The following is an 18,932-nucleotide window of genomic DNA, read 5'->3' as shown; positions in this document are numbered from 1 at the left end:
GGGCAAGACTTATGGGAGGGAATAATGAATCACGTTTGTAAAGCATTGTAGATACAAAGTAGAAACAGCTAACAACAGAATGTAACAGTAATCTGAACATGCAGCTGACACATAAAATCAGAGATATTTCATGGAATGTAAAGTTGTAGGTAAGTGACCAGAGGTCATTTAATCCAATCCCTTTATTTTACATATGAAAAAACTGAGACCCAGTGAGGTCACGTGACTTGTCCAATACAGCAAGCAGCAGAACTGGTATTTGAACTCAGTTCCTGCCCAATATATTTTCTATATACCATGTTATTCAATAAAGCTCAGATAAAACCTCAAAATACTAACTAATAGTGTCTATGCACTTGTCAGTACTCAAACACTCTGGAAGTAAGAAAGGTGGAATGCTGGTGTTCATTAAGATCTAAAAATAAAGACACTTACCCGTCCTCGTTCTGTGAGTGTGGTCAGCATGATGATAAGTGATAACTTATGATCCCAGATGGCTTGCCAAAAATGCACACAGGTATGCGGAAGAGGGCCTTGTGTGGCAATATAGCGGTTCAAAATTTTTGTAGAAGGAATTTCCATCTAGTGGGAGAGATAATTCATTATAATTTGTTCCATCTACAAAACAGACATGAAATTGGATTTCAAACACTTTCACTCAGCTGATATCATGGACAATGTAATGTTCTGTAAGATGATAATGGTAAAAATCAACGTTAGCTTTCAGAAAGACGGGTCATTAAAAAAACCTAAAAAATGAAAGTGATATTTCATCAATTGTAATCTTCATTACACTAGCAAAACAATCTTCAAAAGGAAGTCGGATAATACTCAAAAGACAACTGAGCAGGCGAAGTACTAGAAGCTATTTTAATGAGCTTTTTGGGTGTAATTTGAACATAGTACAGTAAAAAAAAAACACTGAGTTTGAAAAAAAAACCCTAGGTTCAAGTCGTCTATTTACTATTTGATCTTGGTCAAATCATTTACCTTTTTAGATCTGTTCCATCATTTCCAGAAATGGAGCTAAGAATCCTTAACGCTAATGACCTTAGAGAGCATCAAATGAGACACTGTGAAAATGTACTTTGTAAGCTACAGGGCTACAGAAATATAATCTCTTATTACTGTTATTGTAATTAGCTTTTAATTATGAGTAGCCTCTTTGGGACACCTGCCTCCCCTTCTCCTACACCTATAGTAGCATTTTCCTGTTTTCAACTTTATAAAGCATTTTATATTTTAACTCTGTTGGAAAGGTAGCCACAGCCATTTGTGACAACAGAGCAATTTGTTGAGTTAGAATTATTACCTAGATAATCTGGACCTCAGCTTGGTGTTCATTCTAGGTGCCAGAGATCACTCATCGTATTGGCTTTCCAAACGTCATATTTCCAAACTTATTCTATCTCCTTCCCTTTTTGAATTATGAGTATTTTCTTTATGAGAACATCTGAAATCTGTTCAGACCACATTGTAGCTTGAAGCTGGGACCATGATGTTTTGTTATTGAAAGGGAACGACAATGGTGATTCCCAACAAAGGAAGGGAGGAGAAAGCAACACGCATTTATGTAACACCTACGCTGTGCTGAGCACTGTGCTAAGTGCTTTACAAATACCATTTCATTTGTTCTTGGCAATAACTCTTTGAGGTAGGTGCTATTATTCCCACTGTACAGTTGAGGAAACTGAGATAAACAGAGATTATGTGACTTGCTGGTCACACACCTAAGTAAGTGTTTGAGGCCAGATTTGAATTCAGGTCTTCCTGATTCCAATATATAGTATTTAGCTAACCCTTGGGTAGGTCCATGAAAAGTAATTTCTATCGAAGGAGCTGTGAGTCTCCGCAGAATTTCTTTCCTTTATTTATTTTCCAGGTAAGTTGGTTTAAATATGAGATACTTTACATTTTCTTCTATTTTTCAGTCTTTTGATTTATCTCATGGAATCTTTAGCTTGTATGTGGCCTATTCCAGTTTTCAGGAGGACTGTAGTTGGGTAAGGCTTTGTACCACTTGTACTAAAGCTATTCATTTGAGGGAGACCAGCCAAGGCGTCAAAGAAGGAAATAACAGCCAAGTTCTCTCCCATAAATATTCCACAAAGATCTAGGAAAAAAGCACCAGACATGATTCTGAATGGGAAATCCAAGGAAAAAAAATCACATGATTTATTTTTCTTCACCACAGGGAAAAAGAAAGAAGTCTGTGGCACTGGATATGGGATCTAGGCAGGAACTGCAATATGAAACACTTCAGGGCAGGGACTGTAAGGGCCTGCCTATGGCAATTCATCAGGGCAAGAAGAGGTCCCAGATCTGGCACAGAGGAGCTTGACTCTGGATACAGGTGCCAAATGCTAACTCATTACTCAGTGCCTGGTCACAGATCTCATGCGGACTATGCCAAGTGGTGGCAGTCTACTGCAGGAGGCAGTTTCAAGCCCTAGACTGTGTACTGCAGTACCCATACATACAAAACTATTTATAGCAGCTCTTTTGGTGGTGGCAAAGAATTGGAAATTGAGAGGATGCCCATCAATTGGGGAATGGCTGAACAAGTTGCAGTATATGAATATTATGGAACAGTACTGTGCTATAAGAAATGATGAACAGGCAGACTTCAGAAAAACGCAGAAAGACTTATATGAACCAATGCTGAGTGAAGTGAACAGAACCAGGAGAACATTATACACAGGAACAGCCACAGTGTGTGAGGACTAACTTTGATAGACTTATCTCCTCTTAGCAATGCAAGGATCTAAGACAATCCTAAAGGATTCATGATGGCAAACACATCCAGAAAAAGAACTATTAAGTCGGAATGCTGATGGAAGCCTATTATTTGTTCTTTCTTTCTTTTTTGTTTCTTTCTCATGGTTTATCCCATTAGTTCTAATTTTTCTTTATAACATGACTAATGTGAAAATAGATTTAATACGAATGTATATGTAGAGTCTATATTAAATTACATGCTGCCATGGGGGAAAGGAGAGATGGGGAGAAAATTTGGAACTCAAAATCTTATAGAAGTTAATGTTGAAAAATAAAAATGAATAAGTTTAACATATAAAAAAGAAGCAAGCAGTAACTGTGTAGCTTTGACCTTGACCCTGGCCCTAAGATACAGTACAAAGTCAGGAAGCAAGGTTGGGAGAATGAATAAACAAAAAATGATACTATCATAAAGAGAATTATGATGATAGAGATCCTCAAAATTCAAACCTGGAAGAAGAGACCGACTTCAAAACATTTATATGCAAAGTCTCAAAGGAAAACAGAGCTTGGGCACAAGTTCAACTAGACTTTCTAAAGGAGATAAAACAAGAGTTTTAAAAAGAGGCAAAAATTATTTTATAAACTATAAGTGCTAGAGAAAATATCTGGTAAAGAAATGATAGTGTTGGAGGGAAAAAGAGGAAAAGAAATGAGAACTTTGGAAGAAAGAATTAGAAAGAGAATTAATAGCTAGGCATTTAGTTTTTCTGTGAGGTAGAAGAACCTCATGCCCATGATATTGGTAAAGGAAAAAAAATGAAAATGAGAAATGTTGGAGGATTTGTGGGAAAATAATGCTTTTTTGGTAGAGTATTGAATAGGTATAGTCATTCTGGAAAACAATTTGGAACTATGCCCCCAAAGTTACCAAACTGTGAATATCCTTTGATATAATATCTATAGACCTAGATCCCCAAAGAGTTCAAAGAAGGATAACAAGGATTCCCATATACAACAATGCTTATAGTAGCTCTTTTTTTGTAATGACAAAGAACTGAAAACTAAAGGGGAGCTTGTCAATTGGGGAATGTCTAAACAAGTTATTCCATAAATGTAATGGAATGTATTATGTGATGGTTTCAGAGAAACCTAGGAAAATATATATGAAGTGACAGAGTGAAGTGAGCAGAACCAGGAGAACAATTTCTACAATAACACCACCATAAAGAAAAACAACTTTAAAAGACTTAATAACTCTATAAAAGCAATGACCAAGCATGATTCCAGAAGTCCAGTGACGATGAGTGCTACCCAACTCATGATAAAGATGTGATGGATGCAAGCTGCAAAAGAGGAATACAGTTTTTTACAGTCAATGTGGGGATGTTTTTCTTGCCTATACCTATTTCTTACAAGGGTTTTATTATTTTTTTTTTCAACTAGAGTGGGGAGAGGAGGGAGAGAAAATAAATGCTTGTTAATTAAACAAATAAAAACAAAATAATAGTGTCCTGATTTTCTCACATCTTCTCCAACACTTATCATTTTCCTTTTTTGTCTTATTAGTCAATCTCATAGGTAACTCAGAGGGTGTGGGAAAACTGGGATGCTAATACACTGTTTGTGTAGTTGTAAACTGACCCAATTATTCTGGAGAGCAATTTGGAATTATGCCCAAAGGCTTATAAAGGTGTGCATACCCTTTGATTCAGCAATATTGTTACGAGGTCTGTATGCCAAAGAGATTTTTTCAAAAAACAGAAAATGACTTATTTGTACAAAAATATTTATAGAAGCTCTTTTTGTGATGGCGAATAACTGGAAATTGAAAGGATGTCCATCTGTTGGGGAATGGCTGAACAAGTTGTGGTGTATGAATGTAATGGAATACTACTGGGCTATAAGAAATGACAAGCAGGATAATTTCAGAAAAACCTGGAAAGACTTATATGAACTGATGTAGAGAGAAGTGAGCAGAACCAGAACACCCTACAGAACAATGGTGATATTGTATGAGGATCAACTGTAAATAGCTATTCTCAGCAATACAAAGATCTGAGACAATCCCATAATGAAAAATGCTATCTCTCTCCAGAGAAAAAAACTAGTCTGAATACATGTTGAAGCACACTACATTTTTCAGTGTGAGTGTGTGCGTATGTGTCTATGTTTTCTTTCACAACACGACTAATATGGAAATGTTTTGCATGACTGCACATGTATAACCTATATTAAATTGCTTACCGTCTCAGGAAGAGGAGGTAAAGAATTTGAAACTCAAAATTTTAAAAAATGAATGTTAAAAATTGTTTTTACATGCAATTGGGAAGAATAAAATATTAAAAACAAAAAAAAACCTTAATGGATTTTAGGGCTCAACTAATTCAACCCTCATTTTTTTAGATGGAGAAAGAAAAAAGTTTGAGAGATGTGATATCCTACCCAAGGCCACACAGATATATAGTGAAAGAGCCAGTATGAGGACTTAGATTAATGTGGATCAAACAAGGTATGGTGGCTTTTTTTATGATTTTAAGATGAAATATATAATTACAATAGACATTATAAGACAATACTTAAAAGAAATGCTGCTGTAACTATTCTTTTTTTAAAAATATAGATTTGACTTACGTTTACATAACTTGCATTAATATATTCTTCATTTTCCTGCAATACTACCCGAGTGGTATCATCTATAAAAAAAAGAGAAAAATTTTATTTTATTAGAAAAAAAGTTCAATTTGTGACTACCTTTATCTTTTTGTGCTCCAAGGGATTGTTGGTAGCATAAAGGCTGCCCTTACAGTATAAAGATAGAAACAAACAGTACAAAGACTGTGGCATTTGCAGATACTCCCACAATAGTTGAGAGAAAACCAGAAATTCTGTTTTAAAAAAGGAGACAATTATCTAAGGACTTGAGAATTGAAGTAACTTTCCTCAGTTACATAGCAAATTGCTTGCAGAGTACAACTAGAATGCAAGTTTCCTCATTTCTGGCTTTTTTCCTTACTGACCCCTTCAGTATTTGGCAGTTGGGTGATGACCCTAGGCATCTTCTAGAAAGAAATCAATACATAATGTTGGGTTGGATAACATCAAATGATCCAGAGCTGTCAGAGACCAAAGAATTCATTCCAGGTCAGCCCCTTCATTTTACAGATGAGGGAACAGAAGCCCCAAGAGATGAACTGAATGACTTGCTTAGGGCTGCTGTTATTCATTCAGTCGTGTTCGACTCTTTGTGACTTCATATGGGGGTTTCTTGGCAAAGACACTGGAGTAGTTTGCCATTTTCTTCTCCAATAGATTAAGGCAAACAAAGATTACGTGACTCACCCAGGATCATATAGGTCTAAGGCTGAATTTGAAGTGACATCTACCTGACTTCAGGGATAGATAGATAGATAGATAGATAGATAGATAGATAGATAGACAGACAGACAGACAGACAGACAGATAAGATTAGATTAGAGTGCTGCGCCTGGAATAAGGACGACCTGAGTTCAAATCTGGCCTCAGACACTTACTAGTTGTGTGACCCTGGGCAAGTCACTTTACCCTGTTTTCCTCAGTTTCCTCATCTGTAAAATGAGTTGGAAAAGGAAATGACAAACTACTCTGGTATCTTTGCCAAGAAAACCCCAAATGAGGTCCTGAAGAGTTGGACATGAGATAAAGAAGTGAACAACTTTCCGACTGTAGGCCCAGTGCTCTATCCACTGAGTCATCTCGCTGCCTCGATGGCTCAAGGCCATACAGCTAGCCAAAAAGCAGCAGGGCTGGGACATGCATGAAGGTCTTCTAACTCCAAATCTGATGACCTTTTTACACTACCATTCTGTTTTTCTCTTTTTAATATTTTTCTATTCTCTTGGTTTTCATTCCTTTCACTACCAACCCACTTCTACTTCTCACTTGGATTATTACAAAAGCCTATTAACTGGTCTTCCTACTTTCAAACTTACTTCTTTCACTCTATCCTGAACAGGGATGATTGATTTTTAAAAGATTTTAAAAGGTTTCTTAAAGAACTACCTTTATCATGTTACTTCCTTATTCAAAAGCTTTTAATGGCTTCCCATTGCCTGTAGAATACAGCTCAGTCTCACATTCAACCAATCCACTTTTCCAATTTTATCTTTCATGAATTTCCTTTCATTTTAGTCAAAGTGGTCTCCTCATGGTACCTCAATTTTAAAAATAAGCATTAGCATTTATATACTGTGTGCTAAATGCCAGGCACTGTGCTAAGCTAATTACAAATATGATACCAATATTCCTCACAGCAACCCTGGAAATAGTCACTATTATTATCCTCATTTTACAAAGAAGAAAACTGAGGGACATAAATGTTAAGTAACTTGACCAGGGTCCCACAGCTAGTAAGTGCCTGAGGCCAAATTTGAACTCAGGACTTCCTTACTGCAGGTCCAGGACTCTATCCACTTAACTACTGCCTTGTCTCCTGTCTGGGACTGTCTATAAGCAGTACTTCTTGAGAACCATCTGCCTACCCCCTGCTTCCATGACTAGTTATCTCTTCCCACTTCTCTAAGCTCTTTTTTTTTAAGAGCTGGGGCCACATCTTTCATTTTTCAGAGATCTCTAAGGGTAGGGAAGGAACAGCAAAGGCCTTTTCTACCTGCAGGTAAGAATGATGGGAAGAGAAAGGAAAACACTTTGCACTTTATTCCACAGAGTAGACAGCTTCAGTCCAGTTTTCATCCAGAGGAAATGCTACTATATGATGCTCATCCTTTTGACTGATTTTTAAGCCCTAAATCCTGCAGGTCCAAATGTTTATTCATCCCTTTTTATATCATCATTGACTATAAGAGAGAGAAAAAGACTTTTGAAATTCAGCTAAGGCTCCAAACTCCTTGTTTACCTATATGGTCAGGTAGGGGCCAAAATGCTTTTGGACCACACAGATCAGACTGCTGTGAACCAGGGGTTCACAAACTCTTTTTCTTTTGAGTATTAGACCTTTGTATCAGTGTGGTGACTGTCTAACACAATAATGTTTTTAAATAAACTACATATCAACATATATAAAACCATTATTAACATAATTAAGATTATCTATGTTCTACTGAATTTTTATTTTATGAAATATTTTCCTATTATATTTTAATATGATTCAGATGGCACTTGGGAGTGGCTTGTAGACACATCATATATGTGTATGTACGTGTATACACACAATATAAAATGTAGACTTACAATGGAAAATAGTTATACAAATATATATAATAGTTATCAAAATATTAAAAAACCAGGTTCACAGATCCCAGTTAAGAATCTCCGTTCTGAAACTGTTGCCCTGTTATCTTTTTAAATATGATGATAGTAATTTCAGTGCTTATTTTTAAAGAGTTCAAATGTAGCTGAAAGAATAGAGAGGTGATTAGGACAAGAAGGGGCATAAGAGGCCACTAAATTTAACTTTCTCATTTTATGAGAAAAGTGAGGCACAGAGAAACTGCCTTCTTTGTGAAGAGGTCAGGGTTACCTGGGGCAGCTAGTTGGCACAGTAGATAGAGTGCTAGGCCTGGAGTCAGGAAGATTTCTCTCCCTGAGTTCAAATCTGGACTCAGGCACTTACTGGCTGTGTGACCCTGGACAAGTCACCTCACCCTTCTTTGCCTCATTTCCCTCATCTGTAAAATTAACTGGAGAAGGAAATGGAAAACCATTCCAGTATCTTTGCCAAGAAAACTCCAATGGGGCTATGAAGAGTCAGATATGATTGAAATACAACAACCACAGGGTCTATGCAGCAGAAGCAGGATCTGAATCCCACCAGGGGCTACTCTCAAGTGTCAACCAAGCCAGATTAAAAGATAATTGAGAAATATTTAATAAAATGAATAAAAATACAATAGAACAAAATGTTAATATGTATTTTTCTTGGAATTTGACACTACAGCACTATACCACACTCACAAAACTCACAGGCACTTGTCCAGAAAAATCAATTTCTGTATCACACAGTAATAATGGCTCAAATTTATTTAGTGACTTAAAGGCAAACTACTTCACACACATGCTTGATTCTCCCATATAGATACTTATAGTGGCTACCTAATGTGGTCATCTATCCATTTTGATGTAGTTCAGACAGTTTGACATAGGAGAACGTTAGAGCTAAGAAGGGTTCATTGAGTTTGCCAACAATAGTGAGAGATAGTGTGGGAGGGGACAGTATGAGGGGCAGGCTGAAGTAGCCAAGCATTTATATTTGATACTCACAAGGCAGCACATCTTTGTAGCGATTTTTGTCCAAATTTTGAGAGAGTTTTGCAAATGTGATGGGCAAACCTGGCTTCTTTCTATAGAGTTGCTACATGACACAAAAGGGAAAAGTCACAAGATTATTCAACGGATATCTGCCAAAAGTTATGCAAAATTCAAGTGCTTTATGGTAAGATTTCTTACCCAAGGGACCAACACTTTAGGTTCAAAAGCAATTACATGTTCAATTTTAAAGCTTATCACAAAAAAGTACAATAAAACATTCCACTATTCTAGCTGACGTTACTATTCAACAATTTCTCAGTATGAAAATCTTTTAGAGAGAATTCAAAAGAATGGGTTTGAGTCATTGACAGAAAATAATCATTCCAAAATATAGCAAATCTGAGCTGCCTGACGGTTATTTGAGAAATGCAAGAGAAAAGAAGAAAAACAGAAAATTGGAAAAAACGATAATTATTCAGACTAGAAATGTTAGAGCATATATAGGTCCAAAAATAAAGGAAAAAAATACTTGAGTTTATTAAAGTAAAAAAAAAATCTATTTGCAAAAACCATCAACGCTTTAAATTCTTTCTGTGTCTCAACACTGTATGACCAGGGACAAAATTTCTGTCCCAGTAAAGAATTCATAATTAAAAATCCTAACATGCTAATACTTTCATCGCAAATTTTTAGTTAAATGATCACTGCAATTCATTAAAGAGAGTACATATGCACATATTAAAAATATGACCCTGTATTATCCATCTGCATGTTTTTGGAGAAAATATGCAACTGTGCCAATGAGGTCCATTACTGACTCGTAACTAGTATTACCCAGGCCCTTACTGCTACATGGCAATCCTGCTGTTCTTCCCTGATTAGGTCAAATGATACCCCACACAGAGATTGTTCTAGTTCCAAATGAAACAGCATGGCATAGAGAACAGGGCATTAGACAGAGTCAGAAAGAAATTGATTCAAGTCCTGTCTCAGACACTTACTAACTGTGTGACTCTGGGCAAGTTACTAGACCTCTCTGGGACTCAGTTTCCCCATTTGTAAAATGAAGAGGATGGACTTGCAGCTGGACAGTCAAGATCTGGAAACCTTGACCATGTCCTTCTACTGCCACAAGATATCTAATGGCTCCTTATTACCTTTAGAATAAATAACAAAATCCTTAGCCATTTAAAGTCTTGCACAATCTTGTTGCCACCTACATTTCTAGGCATATTTCATATTACTCTCCTCCACACATTCTTTATTCCAGTCACACTGATCTATTATTTTATTCAGAATTGGGTATACTTTTTTGCTTCTGACATCTACATGAAACTAAAAGTTTTCACTTCAATGTAGGTCCAGTTCAGGTATGGCCTCCTACATGAACCCTGTTTCCTCTGGTTGTAAGTACCCTATCAGTCTCCTCAAATTATTCTGTATTTGTTCATTTGGGGACATGCTGTATTCTCTCAGTAGAATATAAACTCCTTGAAAATGGGGATTCTGCCATGCCTTTTACACATTTAGTATTTGCTGAATTAAGTTGTGGGGAAAAACAGAACTGGAATTTACAGTGTAAAGACAATATGGGGATATTGATAATTAGACAACTGGTCAAACATCTATCTTAATTATTTTATCATAAAGCACGATCAATCTTAACCCAGGATCAACGAATTTTTTTAATATTCTGAGAACTGTGTTTTAATATATTTCAAAAGCAGGTAGGTGGTTCAGTGAATAGAATGCTGCCTAGAGTCTGGAAGACTCATCTTTATGAGTTCAAATCTGGCCTCAGACACTTACTAGCTGTGTAATCTTGGGCAAGTCACTTAATCCTGTTTGTCTCAGTTTTCTCATCTGTAAAAAGGAGCTGGAAAAGGAAATGGCAAACCACTCCAGTATTGTCAAGGAAGCCCTAAAAGGGGTCAGGAAGAGTCAAACATGACTGAAATGACTAACAATATAACAATAACCTTTCCGGACTCCTTACAACTTCCTAACATGCACTCTTTGATGCAATAACTCTGGTCTCTTGACTGTTACCCAAAGAAGATTCTACACTACATGTCTTGGTTCCGAACATGTTCTGTGGACGTCTCTGAGGGATAGGAACATTCTCCCTCCTCTCTGACTACCTCCCTGACTTTCTTTAAGTCCCACTTTCCATAGAAAGCCTTCCCTGACCGTTCCCAATTCCAACGCCTTCCTTCTTTTATTTCCAATTTATCGTGGATATAGCTTGTTTTGTATATATTTGTTTGCACGTTGTCTCCCCCACTAGACGGTGAGCTCCTTGAATGCAGGGACTGTCTTTTGTCCCTTTCTGTACGTAGTCCCAGCATCTAGCCCAGTGCTTGCCACGCAGCATGCATTTAATATTTTTGTTGAATTGAACTGTATCACATGAAGCCCTTCCTGCTTCCTCTTAATCTTCTCTAATTATTTTATATTGATATACTGAGGGATATATTGTATTCCCTCAGCAGAAGGCAAATGCCTTGAAAAATGGGGATTCTACACTGCCTTTTACAGAATAACCACCTAATAGTTGTTGAACTGAGTTGTGATAAAGGACCAAGTTAAGGAAATATAAAAGAGAAAAGGGCGTGAAGATGCCCCACTCAGAATATGGCTTCTATAGATTGATTAAAAACGGATGGTTTTGGGGTAAGAGTGAATATTTGTAATTCCTATGACCTTTGGTATATCTTTATAACCTATGAATCAGTCTCACAAATTAACAAGACCACCTACTCCCAGTTGTGGTTTTTTTTTTTAATCTTCTATCAGCCATCTTCTCCTGCACTCCAAAGCTAACTTGACAGTGATGGAAACCAGGAGAAAAATGGAAGTTGTGACACAGTGTCCTGTATTGTAGGGATGGTAGAAAAGTGGAAGGAGCACTGAATATGGTTGGAGTTGAAAGATCCTAATTCAATTTCCAGCTCTACCACTTTTCGTAGTCTTAGGCAGATGGTTTATCTTCCTAAACCTCTGTTTCCTCATCTGGAAAATGGGAGTCAAAAAGTCTTTGCACTGACTACTTTGCTGGGGAGGAAAATGCTACATAAACAGGAGCTGAGTATTGAGTTGCTAAATTTTAACATATATAAAACACGTGCTTAAAAAAATCACCAAACAGAACTCTATCTTCAAGGAATGAATAAATTTAGTTCCAAATTCAATCTAAGAAATAATAATTTCCCTTGTCTTCCAACAAACGCTAACACTACTGAATTTGAGGGGAAATTAGGTGAAGTACTGGACAGAGTGCTGGGTCTGGAGCTCTTTCTGAATTGAATTGAATTCTGAATTGAAGGCTCCTCTTTCTGAATTGAATTCAAATCTGGCCTCAGATACTTACTAGATGTGTGACCCTGGGCAAGTCAGTTCACCCTGTTTGCCTTAGTTTCCTCATCTGTAAAATGAAATGGAGAGGGAAATGGCAAACAACTCCAATATCTTTGCCAAGAAAGCTCCAATTAGGGTCATGAAGATTTGGATGCGACTGAAAATGATTGGAATTTGAAAGTCCCATCTTGCAGCTTTCCTCCTCCCTGCTCTTGTTGCCAGACAGGGCTGACCAGCTGCTTCAACTCTGTGTTAGAGCTAAACTGCAGGAATCATTTAAAGCTCCACAATGACCTTTTCCCCCCAAGTTCAACAAAGACTGTTTTGAGGGATGGAGATAGGGCTGAACCTATGATCTGTGGGTATTGGCAACTTCCAGGTGAGGAAACCCCTCTCTACTCACATAAGCTGGCACCTTCTCTGCAAATTATAATCTTAAAGAGTGACCTCCAGCACTGAGTGCTTGCCCAGGTGTGTGCAAGACAGAACTTGAACACAGTTCCAAGGCCAGATCTCTATCCACTGTTCAATGAAATGATTGTTCTTAAAAAGAATACCAGCATTAGCTTAGGAACAGAGTGGTCAACATAGGCACAAATTGCCAGTTTCCCATTTGTAAGATCAGGAGTGTCAAACATATAGGCACTGCAATATTTCCCTTTTCCCACAAACAAGATTAAAAACTGTAACTGGGAAATATTTAACAAAATAAATATACAGTAAAATATAGATAATGTTAATATGTGGTTTTCTAAGTCAACATGCAGCCTGCAGGGATCCTTCTGGATTGTTCAGTGTTGCCCATTTTTATCTGAGTATGACGTCACTGTATAAAAATCATCCCATAAGAATGTTGCTATCAAGCAGATATTGGAACCAACCCTGACAGTAATGCAGTTAATTCCTTAGCTTTATGTCTTATTAACTGCAATGGTTAATTACAGATTTCCCCCCCCCCCCCTGGGGAGGGGGAATCTAGAAGAGGGTGAGTTTAAGAGATGAATCTCAAACATAGGATGCAAAGAATTCTTTTTTCTGGAGGCAATAGAAGGTTAAGTGATTGCCCAGGGTCACACTGGAGCTGGTGCGTATGATCTGTGGGTATTGGCAACTTACCTGAAAATGGATTTGAACTCACATCCTCCTGACTTCAGGGCCAGTGTTCTATCTACTGTACCTCATACCTGCCCCACGAAGCGTTCTTAAAGGTCACCTTATCTAACCTCATCCTTGCCAGACATGGAAGAGTAAGTCCAGAGGGGTAAAGTTGATATTGGCAGACCCTGGCATTGTACTCAGGGCCTCTAGCTTCCTTGGTACTGACCATAATGGAGAAAAACTGGTTGAGATTTATGGACACATTTGGGGGAAAATAGGTAAGACAAGGTGAGATCTTGGATCACAAAAGAAAAATTGTTGGTCTTGCAATATATTTTATTGTCATATTTTAATTTTGTAACTTCTTTTGAGTACAGAATAGTATATTGTCTTTTGTATATTTATTATTACTGTTGACAATTTTATTAGAAGGCTTCCACTCTTTAAATATTTTACATTCTGGTTACTCATGTGTTTGCACAGAAAGCATCTATAAGTGCTCAATGAATTATTGAGAAAACAATTCACATAAAGAAATCTGCTTTAAATCCAACTTCACTGGACTGTACCTATTCTATAAAAGGAGAGATAGTTAGAATCCTATTTTTATTTTTGTAAACAACATGCCTTCTTCCTTTGTAATAATTCCAAAACCATCATAAATGGAAAACAAGCCATTATTACCTTAAAGATACAGGCAAAGATTATATAAAATCTGCCTACTTCAAAGCTTTCCTTTAATGCTACAAAAAACTCAACATGACTGATATGAGTATTGCTTCTACGTATACAGATCACCACAATCCCCCCAAAAGGATGCAGTTTGATTCAGGAGAAAAGAACATTGGTTTTGGAATCAAAAGACCTGGGTTCACATGCTGTCTCTGTTACTTATTACCTATGTGACATTGGGGGATTCCTTCAAGTTTCCTGGACTTCAGTTTCCTCATGTGTAAAATGAAGGGGTTAGATTCAGATAACCTTGGAGGTCCCTGGTGATTCTAGATCTGTATCATCCCTCTCCTATAATTTTTATCCATATTTTCACATAAATCCTTCAAAAGAGACACCTAGCACTTTAGAAACCTTCCTCTAGTTTTTTCATCAATTACCAGTCCACCTTCTCTTCTCTTCTAGTTGTCTACATTCCTTTCTTATTTTCTTTACCTCACTTCTTGAAGATGAGCTGTCAGGAACAACGTGTAACTTTTATATGCACAATATTTATCACCCCAATGCCCTTTGGGTTATTTTGAATTTGAGTTTTGAGACTCTTATATTAACCTGGTTTGTAAAAATATATCATCCTTGGGTGAATGCTAGTCTTAACAAAATGGTCTCTCGCAATAGTGGGAAGTTTGGGGTCATGTGAAGCACTGAATCATTTCTCCAATGCACTCCTGCTCAAATGTATTCCTGGGATCAATTTTGGGCCCAGCTTACTATACATCTGCAGTTTTATGGTAAAACATGAACAGGAATATAGCCAATATACAAATATTCATGGTTATCATCCAAAACACACACTGATCAATTAATTCAACAAGCTGCCAATATGTCTGTGTGCCACAATCTAGATTTTATTAAATTAAATACTTTATTAAAAAAAAATAAAAATCATCCTTATCTCATGGGCTGTATATGAACAGGCAGCAGATGAGATTTGGACTGTGGGCTCTAGTCTGCTGACCCTAACTAGACTATGCACATATTTTATCACATTTTGTTCTTCCTGAGTGGATGGTATGAGGTAGCAGGCCACTGCGGACAAGTGGCTGAGCTCAGTGTCAAGAAGACCTGACTTAAGTCCTGCTTCTGACTTTCACTAGTTGTGTGAACATGGATGATTCCCTTGGCTTCTCATCTGTAAAAGGAGGAGGCAGTGTGAGAGAGTGAATAAAGGGCTGCCCTTGGACTGAAGAAAGCACCTTATGCCATGATGTAAGAAGTGTATCTTCACAACAAAGGATTTTTTTAGGATCCTGCCATAGTGAATTATTTTTTCAATTCCCTCAAAGCCTTTAGGTACCAAAGAATGACCTATGATGGGTATAATATGTAGAAAAGTGCAGGATAAAACAACCATCCCACTTCCTTGTGAGTTTCAGGAATCCCCAGAGATCCTCAGTGGCTTTAGGTGACTGCCCTGCCACTACATGTTTCACAGACGTGCCTACTACTGTTCTCCTTTCCTTGACCCCTAGGAATTCTAGTTCTTCTTGCTCCAATCAAATCACCCAAATTCCCAGCCAGCTGGGGGAACTCCTTGAGCCTTTGTTGCCCTTTAGCCTTAAGAAGAGATTCAGACAAAGTTCTCTTTGAAAATTTGAGAAGGGAAAGACCACTCTTAGCTCTGGGTATCACAACAGCTGTGTGTAACAGAAGAAGAGGTGCCTGAGTCAAGTCTGGAAAGAAAAGGGAGAAATGAAGACAGCATATTCCAGGATGGGTGACAGCCTGAACAGACAAATGCCCTGAGGCAGGTGAGAGCATGGCAGGCTTGGGAATTAGCTAACAGTCCAGTTTAGTTGAACAAGGAAATAACGTTAAAGGAGGTCAGAAACCAGTGGGCAGGTACCAGACTGATGAAGGCTACCTCTAGCCTGGTAAAACTATGTGCACTTTTAGCCGCTGGATGCTTTTGAACAAAAGAGTGACATGTTCAAAGCCCATGCATTAGGAAGATCATTTAGGGCAGTTTTTGCCACCCCCTCTGTAAGTCAGTGTTGCTCTTGGCTGCCATGTTTTTCCACTTGGCAATGGGATTTTGTCTGGCTAAGGGAGCTTCTAGACTCTTTAGGGTTTTTCATTCTGCATTAAACATTTCTAGGAAATAGTAATAGAGCCAACCTCCTTATGTTCATTTATTTCCCACTGACAGTCAACAGCTTGTTTAAACAGGTTGGCCAGGCTGCCATAACTCCATGAAGCTAAATGGCTGTGTTTTAATCTCAGCTTTGTCATAATCAGCTGTGTGACCTTGGGCAGGTCACTTATCTATGAGCCACAGTTTTCTCAGCTCCTCCATGTACTTTTCAATCCAGTGACACCAGCCTCCTTCTTGATCCTTGCGCAGGACACTCCCTTTCGGGATTCTGAGCATGTTCAACCCCCATAGCTGGAATTATCCCCCTCCTTGTCTCCACCTCCTAGATTCCTTCAAGTCTCAGGCAAACTCCTACCCTGTAGGAAAAGCCTTTCCCAATCTCCTTTAATGTGAAGTACCTTCCTTCTATAATTATTTCCAATTTATCTTGTATGTGTCTTGTTTGTACTTGGTTGTTTACATCTCATCTCCTCCATTAGACTGTGAGCTCTTAGGGGAACAGGGACTGTACCTTTCCTTGCATCCCCAGGGCTTAGCACTGTGCCTGGCATATTGTAGGTGTTTAATAAATGCTTTGCCCAAACAGAGAAAGCGAGGGCTCTTATTCACTTCTTTAACTTTTCCATCATGTTGTAGACACCATATAGATGACATTAAGTTCCCAAAATTGACTTAGATATAAAATGGTGATAATGCCTGTAGTCCCTTACCTCACACGGGAATTGTCAAGCTCAAGTAGTATAAAATAAGTTAAAAGTATTGCAAACTTTAAAATGCTATCAAAATATCAATTATTATAATACTTTCTTTTGTACCTTCTTCTAGTGTTTATTTATGAGCTCAAAAGATTCTTAAATATCTGTTTCAACACCTGAATTCTCTGAAAGTCCTTCCTCCACAACTTTTGATGGATTTTTTTTCTGACTACCTAACTGATAAAAAGGCACTTAAATCAATTTCTTGAGGTCTGAACCTTAATCTATTTTAGGCTCATAGTCTAATGTGACATGCTTAGAATAAATTGCCATAAGTGCAGGAATCATGGAATGTTAGAGCTGTAAAGACCCCCCCCCATAACATACCCTACCCCCCAACAAATGGCTTGTTGGGTGTTTTATGTACAGAGGGAAAATCCCCTCCTACTTATGACTCGTACTGTTGGTTCAATAGTGAGCATATGGTTCTGGTAGACAAGGCAGAAAGAAATGGCTTGAGGCTAATGATAAATTTTGTCAAATAGAGCACTGGGTATCTCTTACCTCAAATTGAATAAGCACAGTTCCACTTTCTAAGCCTTCCTTTAGTTGTTCTATGGATTCTTCCAATGTGATGTCATACTTTGAATTCATAGGGAGAATGGACTCTGGGAAAAGTTGACAGTTTATTTCATCTTCTGACTTGGCTTCAGCAAATGAATGGACAACTATGAGATACAAAAATTAGAACATTTTGTTTTTGTAGGTAAAAACTGGCTCAATATCCTTCCAAAACAAGGTTACATGCAAACATAGAACACTGATGGCTGTCTACAATTTTTCCTGTATGTAGTTTATTAAATGATCACAGAACACCATTAAAGACTGTGGTATAACAGTAATGTGAGGCAGAGCTGGGCAAATTTGTTAGCCTCTTCTCAAGTTATCAAAGTCCAATGGCAGGACAAAAACCAAGATGACAGATGAGCTAACTGAACAAATGATAAAACTAGTCTTTCTGTTTTGTCCTACATGTTATGATTTTTAGTGGTGATAGATATTCAGGAGCTTTTACTGAAGCTGGGGAACGTAGGGAAAAAGGCTTAAAAGGAAATATTTTTCCATTGTTGGCGACTCTTTCCTTAGTGAAGGCATCATCCAAGGTTCAGTCTCGGGCTCTCTGTTTTTTTCTTTCTATACTATTACACCTGATGATTTGGCACTAGACTCATTAGTTGGCTGAATGTGAGTAAATCACTTAATCTCTTAAAGCCTCAGTTTATGTTCAGCAAAATGGGGATGATAACATGTGCTACTACCTACATTTCTCAGAGTTGTTGTGAGGATTGTGTAAGTTGATGGATGGGATACATTATGATAGATACAATTTCCAGATCAATACTTCTGAACTTGACCTTTTCCTTAAACTATATGCTGCATCGTCAACTACCCACATTACAAATGCATGTTCCATTATTATCTCACACTCAAGAGATCTAAGAAAAACAAGCCAGTTAAACCAGTTCCCTGTCTTCACTTCTGTATGCCTATTAGAAGTCTCATCACTCTTTTATTCACCAAGCTTTCCTTGTTCCCTTTATCTTACCAGTCACCAAGTCCTATCATTTCCTCAAAGAATAAGATGATAAGATTTAGAGATATAAGGGGCTTTCTAGGTCAACTAGTCCAACCCTTTCACTTTACAGATAAGGGGGAAAAAATCCCAAATTGTGAAGCCACAGGCTAACAAGATGCAAGTCTTGGATTTGAAAACCAGGTCATCTGGCTTTAGAGTTTGTGACTCCTACTTTTCCAGTCCTCTCATACTTGACTCTCCACACACTCTTTGTTGTTCAGTTGTTTCTGACTCTGAGTGACCTCATTTGGGGTTTTCTTGGCAAAGATACTAGAGTGGTTTGCCATGTCCTTCTCTAGCTCATTTTGCTAATGAGGAAACTGAGGCAAACAGGGTGAAGTGACTTGCCCAGGGT

At 37.8% G+C, this 18,932-nt stretch overlaps 1 protein-coding gene across 6 annotated transcripts in view; it reads right to left on the bottom strand.

The window, feature by feature from the left end:
* Positions 1-18,932, bottom strand: part of PTPN3 (protein tyrosine phosphatase non-receptor type 3) — a 302,221-nt gene that overhangs the window by 23,055 nt on the left and 260,234 nt on the right. For all 6 annotated transcript variants that reach the window (XM_072596700.1, XM_072596701.1, XM_072596699.1 and 3 more), the window contains 4 exons: positions 17,506-17,669; positions 8,977-9,067; positions 5,353-5,414; positions 436-582 (listed from right to left, as the gene is read on the bottom strand). In XM_072596700.1, coding sequence (XP_072452801.1) covers positions 436-582; positions 5,353-5,414; positions 8,977-9,067; positions 17,506-17,669 — 464 coding nt within the window. The remainder of the gene's footprint in view (positions 1-435; positions 583-5,352; positions 5,415-8,976; positions 9,068-17,505; positions 17,670-18,932) is intronic.

The sequence above is a fragment of the Notamacropus eugenii genome, chromosome 3, assembly GCF_028372415.1.
Source record: "Notamacropus eugenii isolate mMacEug1 chromosome 3, mMacEug1.pri_v2, whole genome shotgun sequence".
Classification (NCBI taxonomy): domain Eukaryota; kingdom Metazoa; phylum Chordata; class Mammalia; order Diprotodontia; family Macropodidae; genus Notamacropus; species Notamacropus eugenii.
This window is presented reverse-complemented; position numbering and strand designations above follow the sequence as displayed.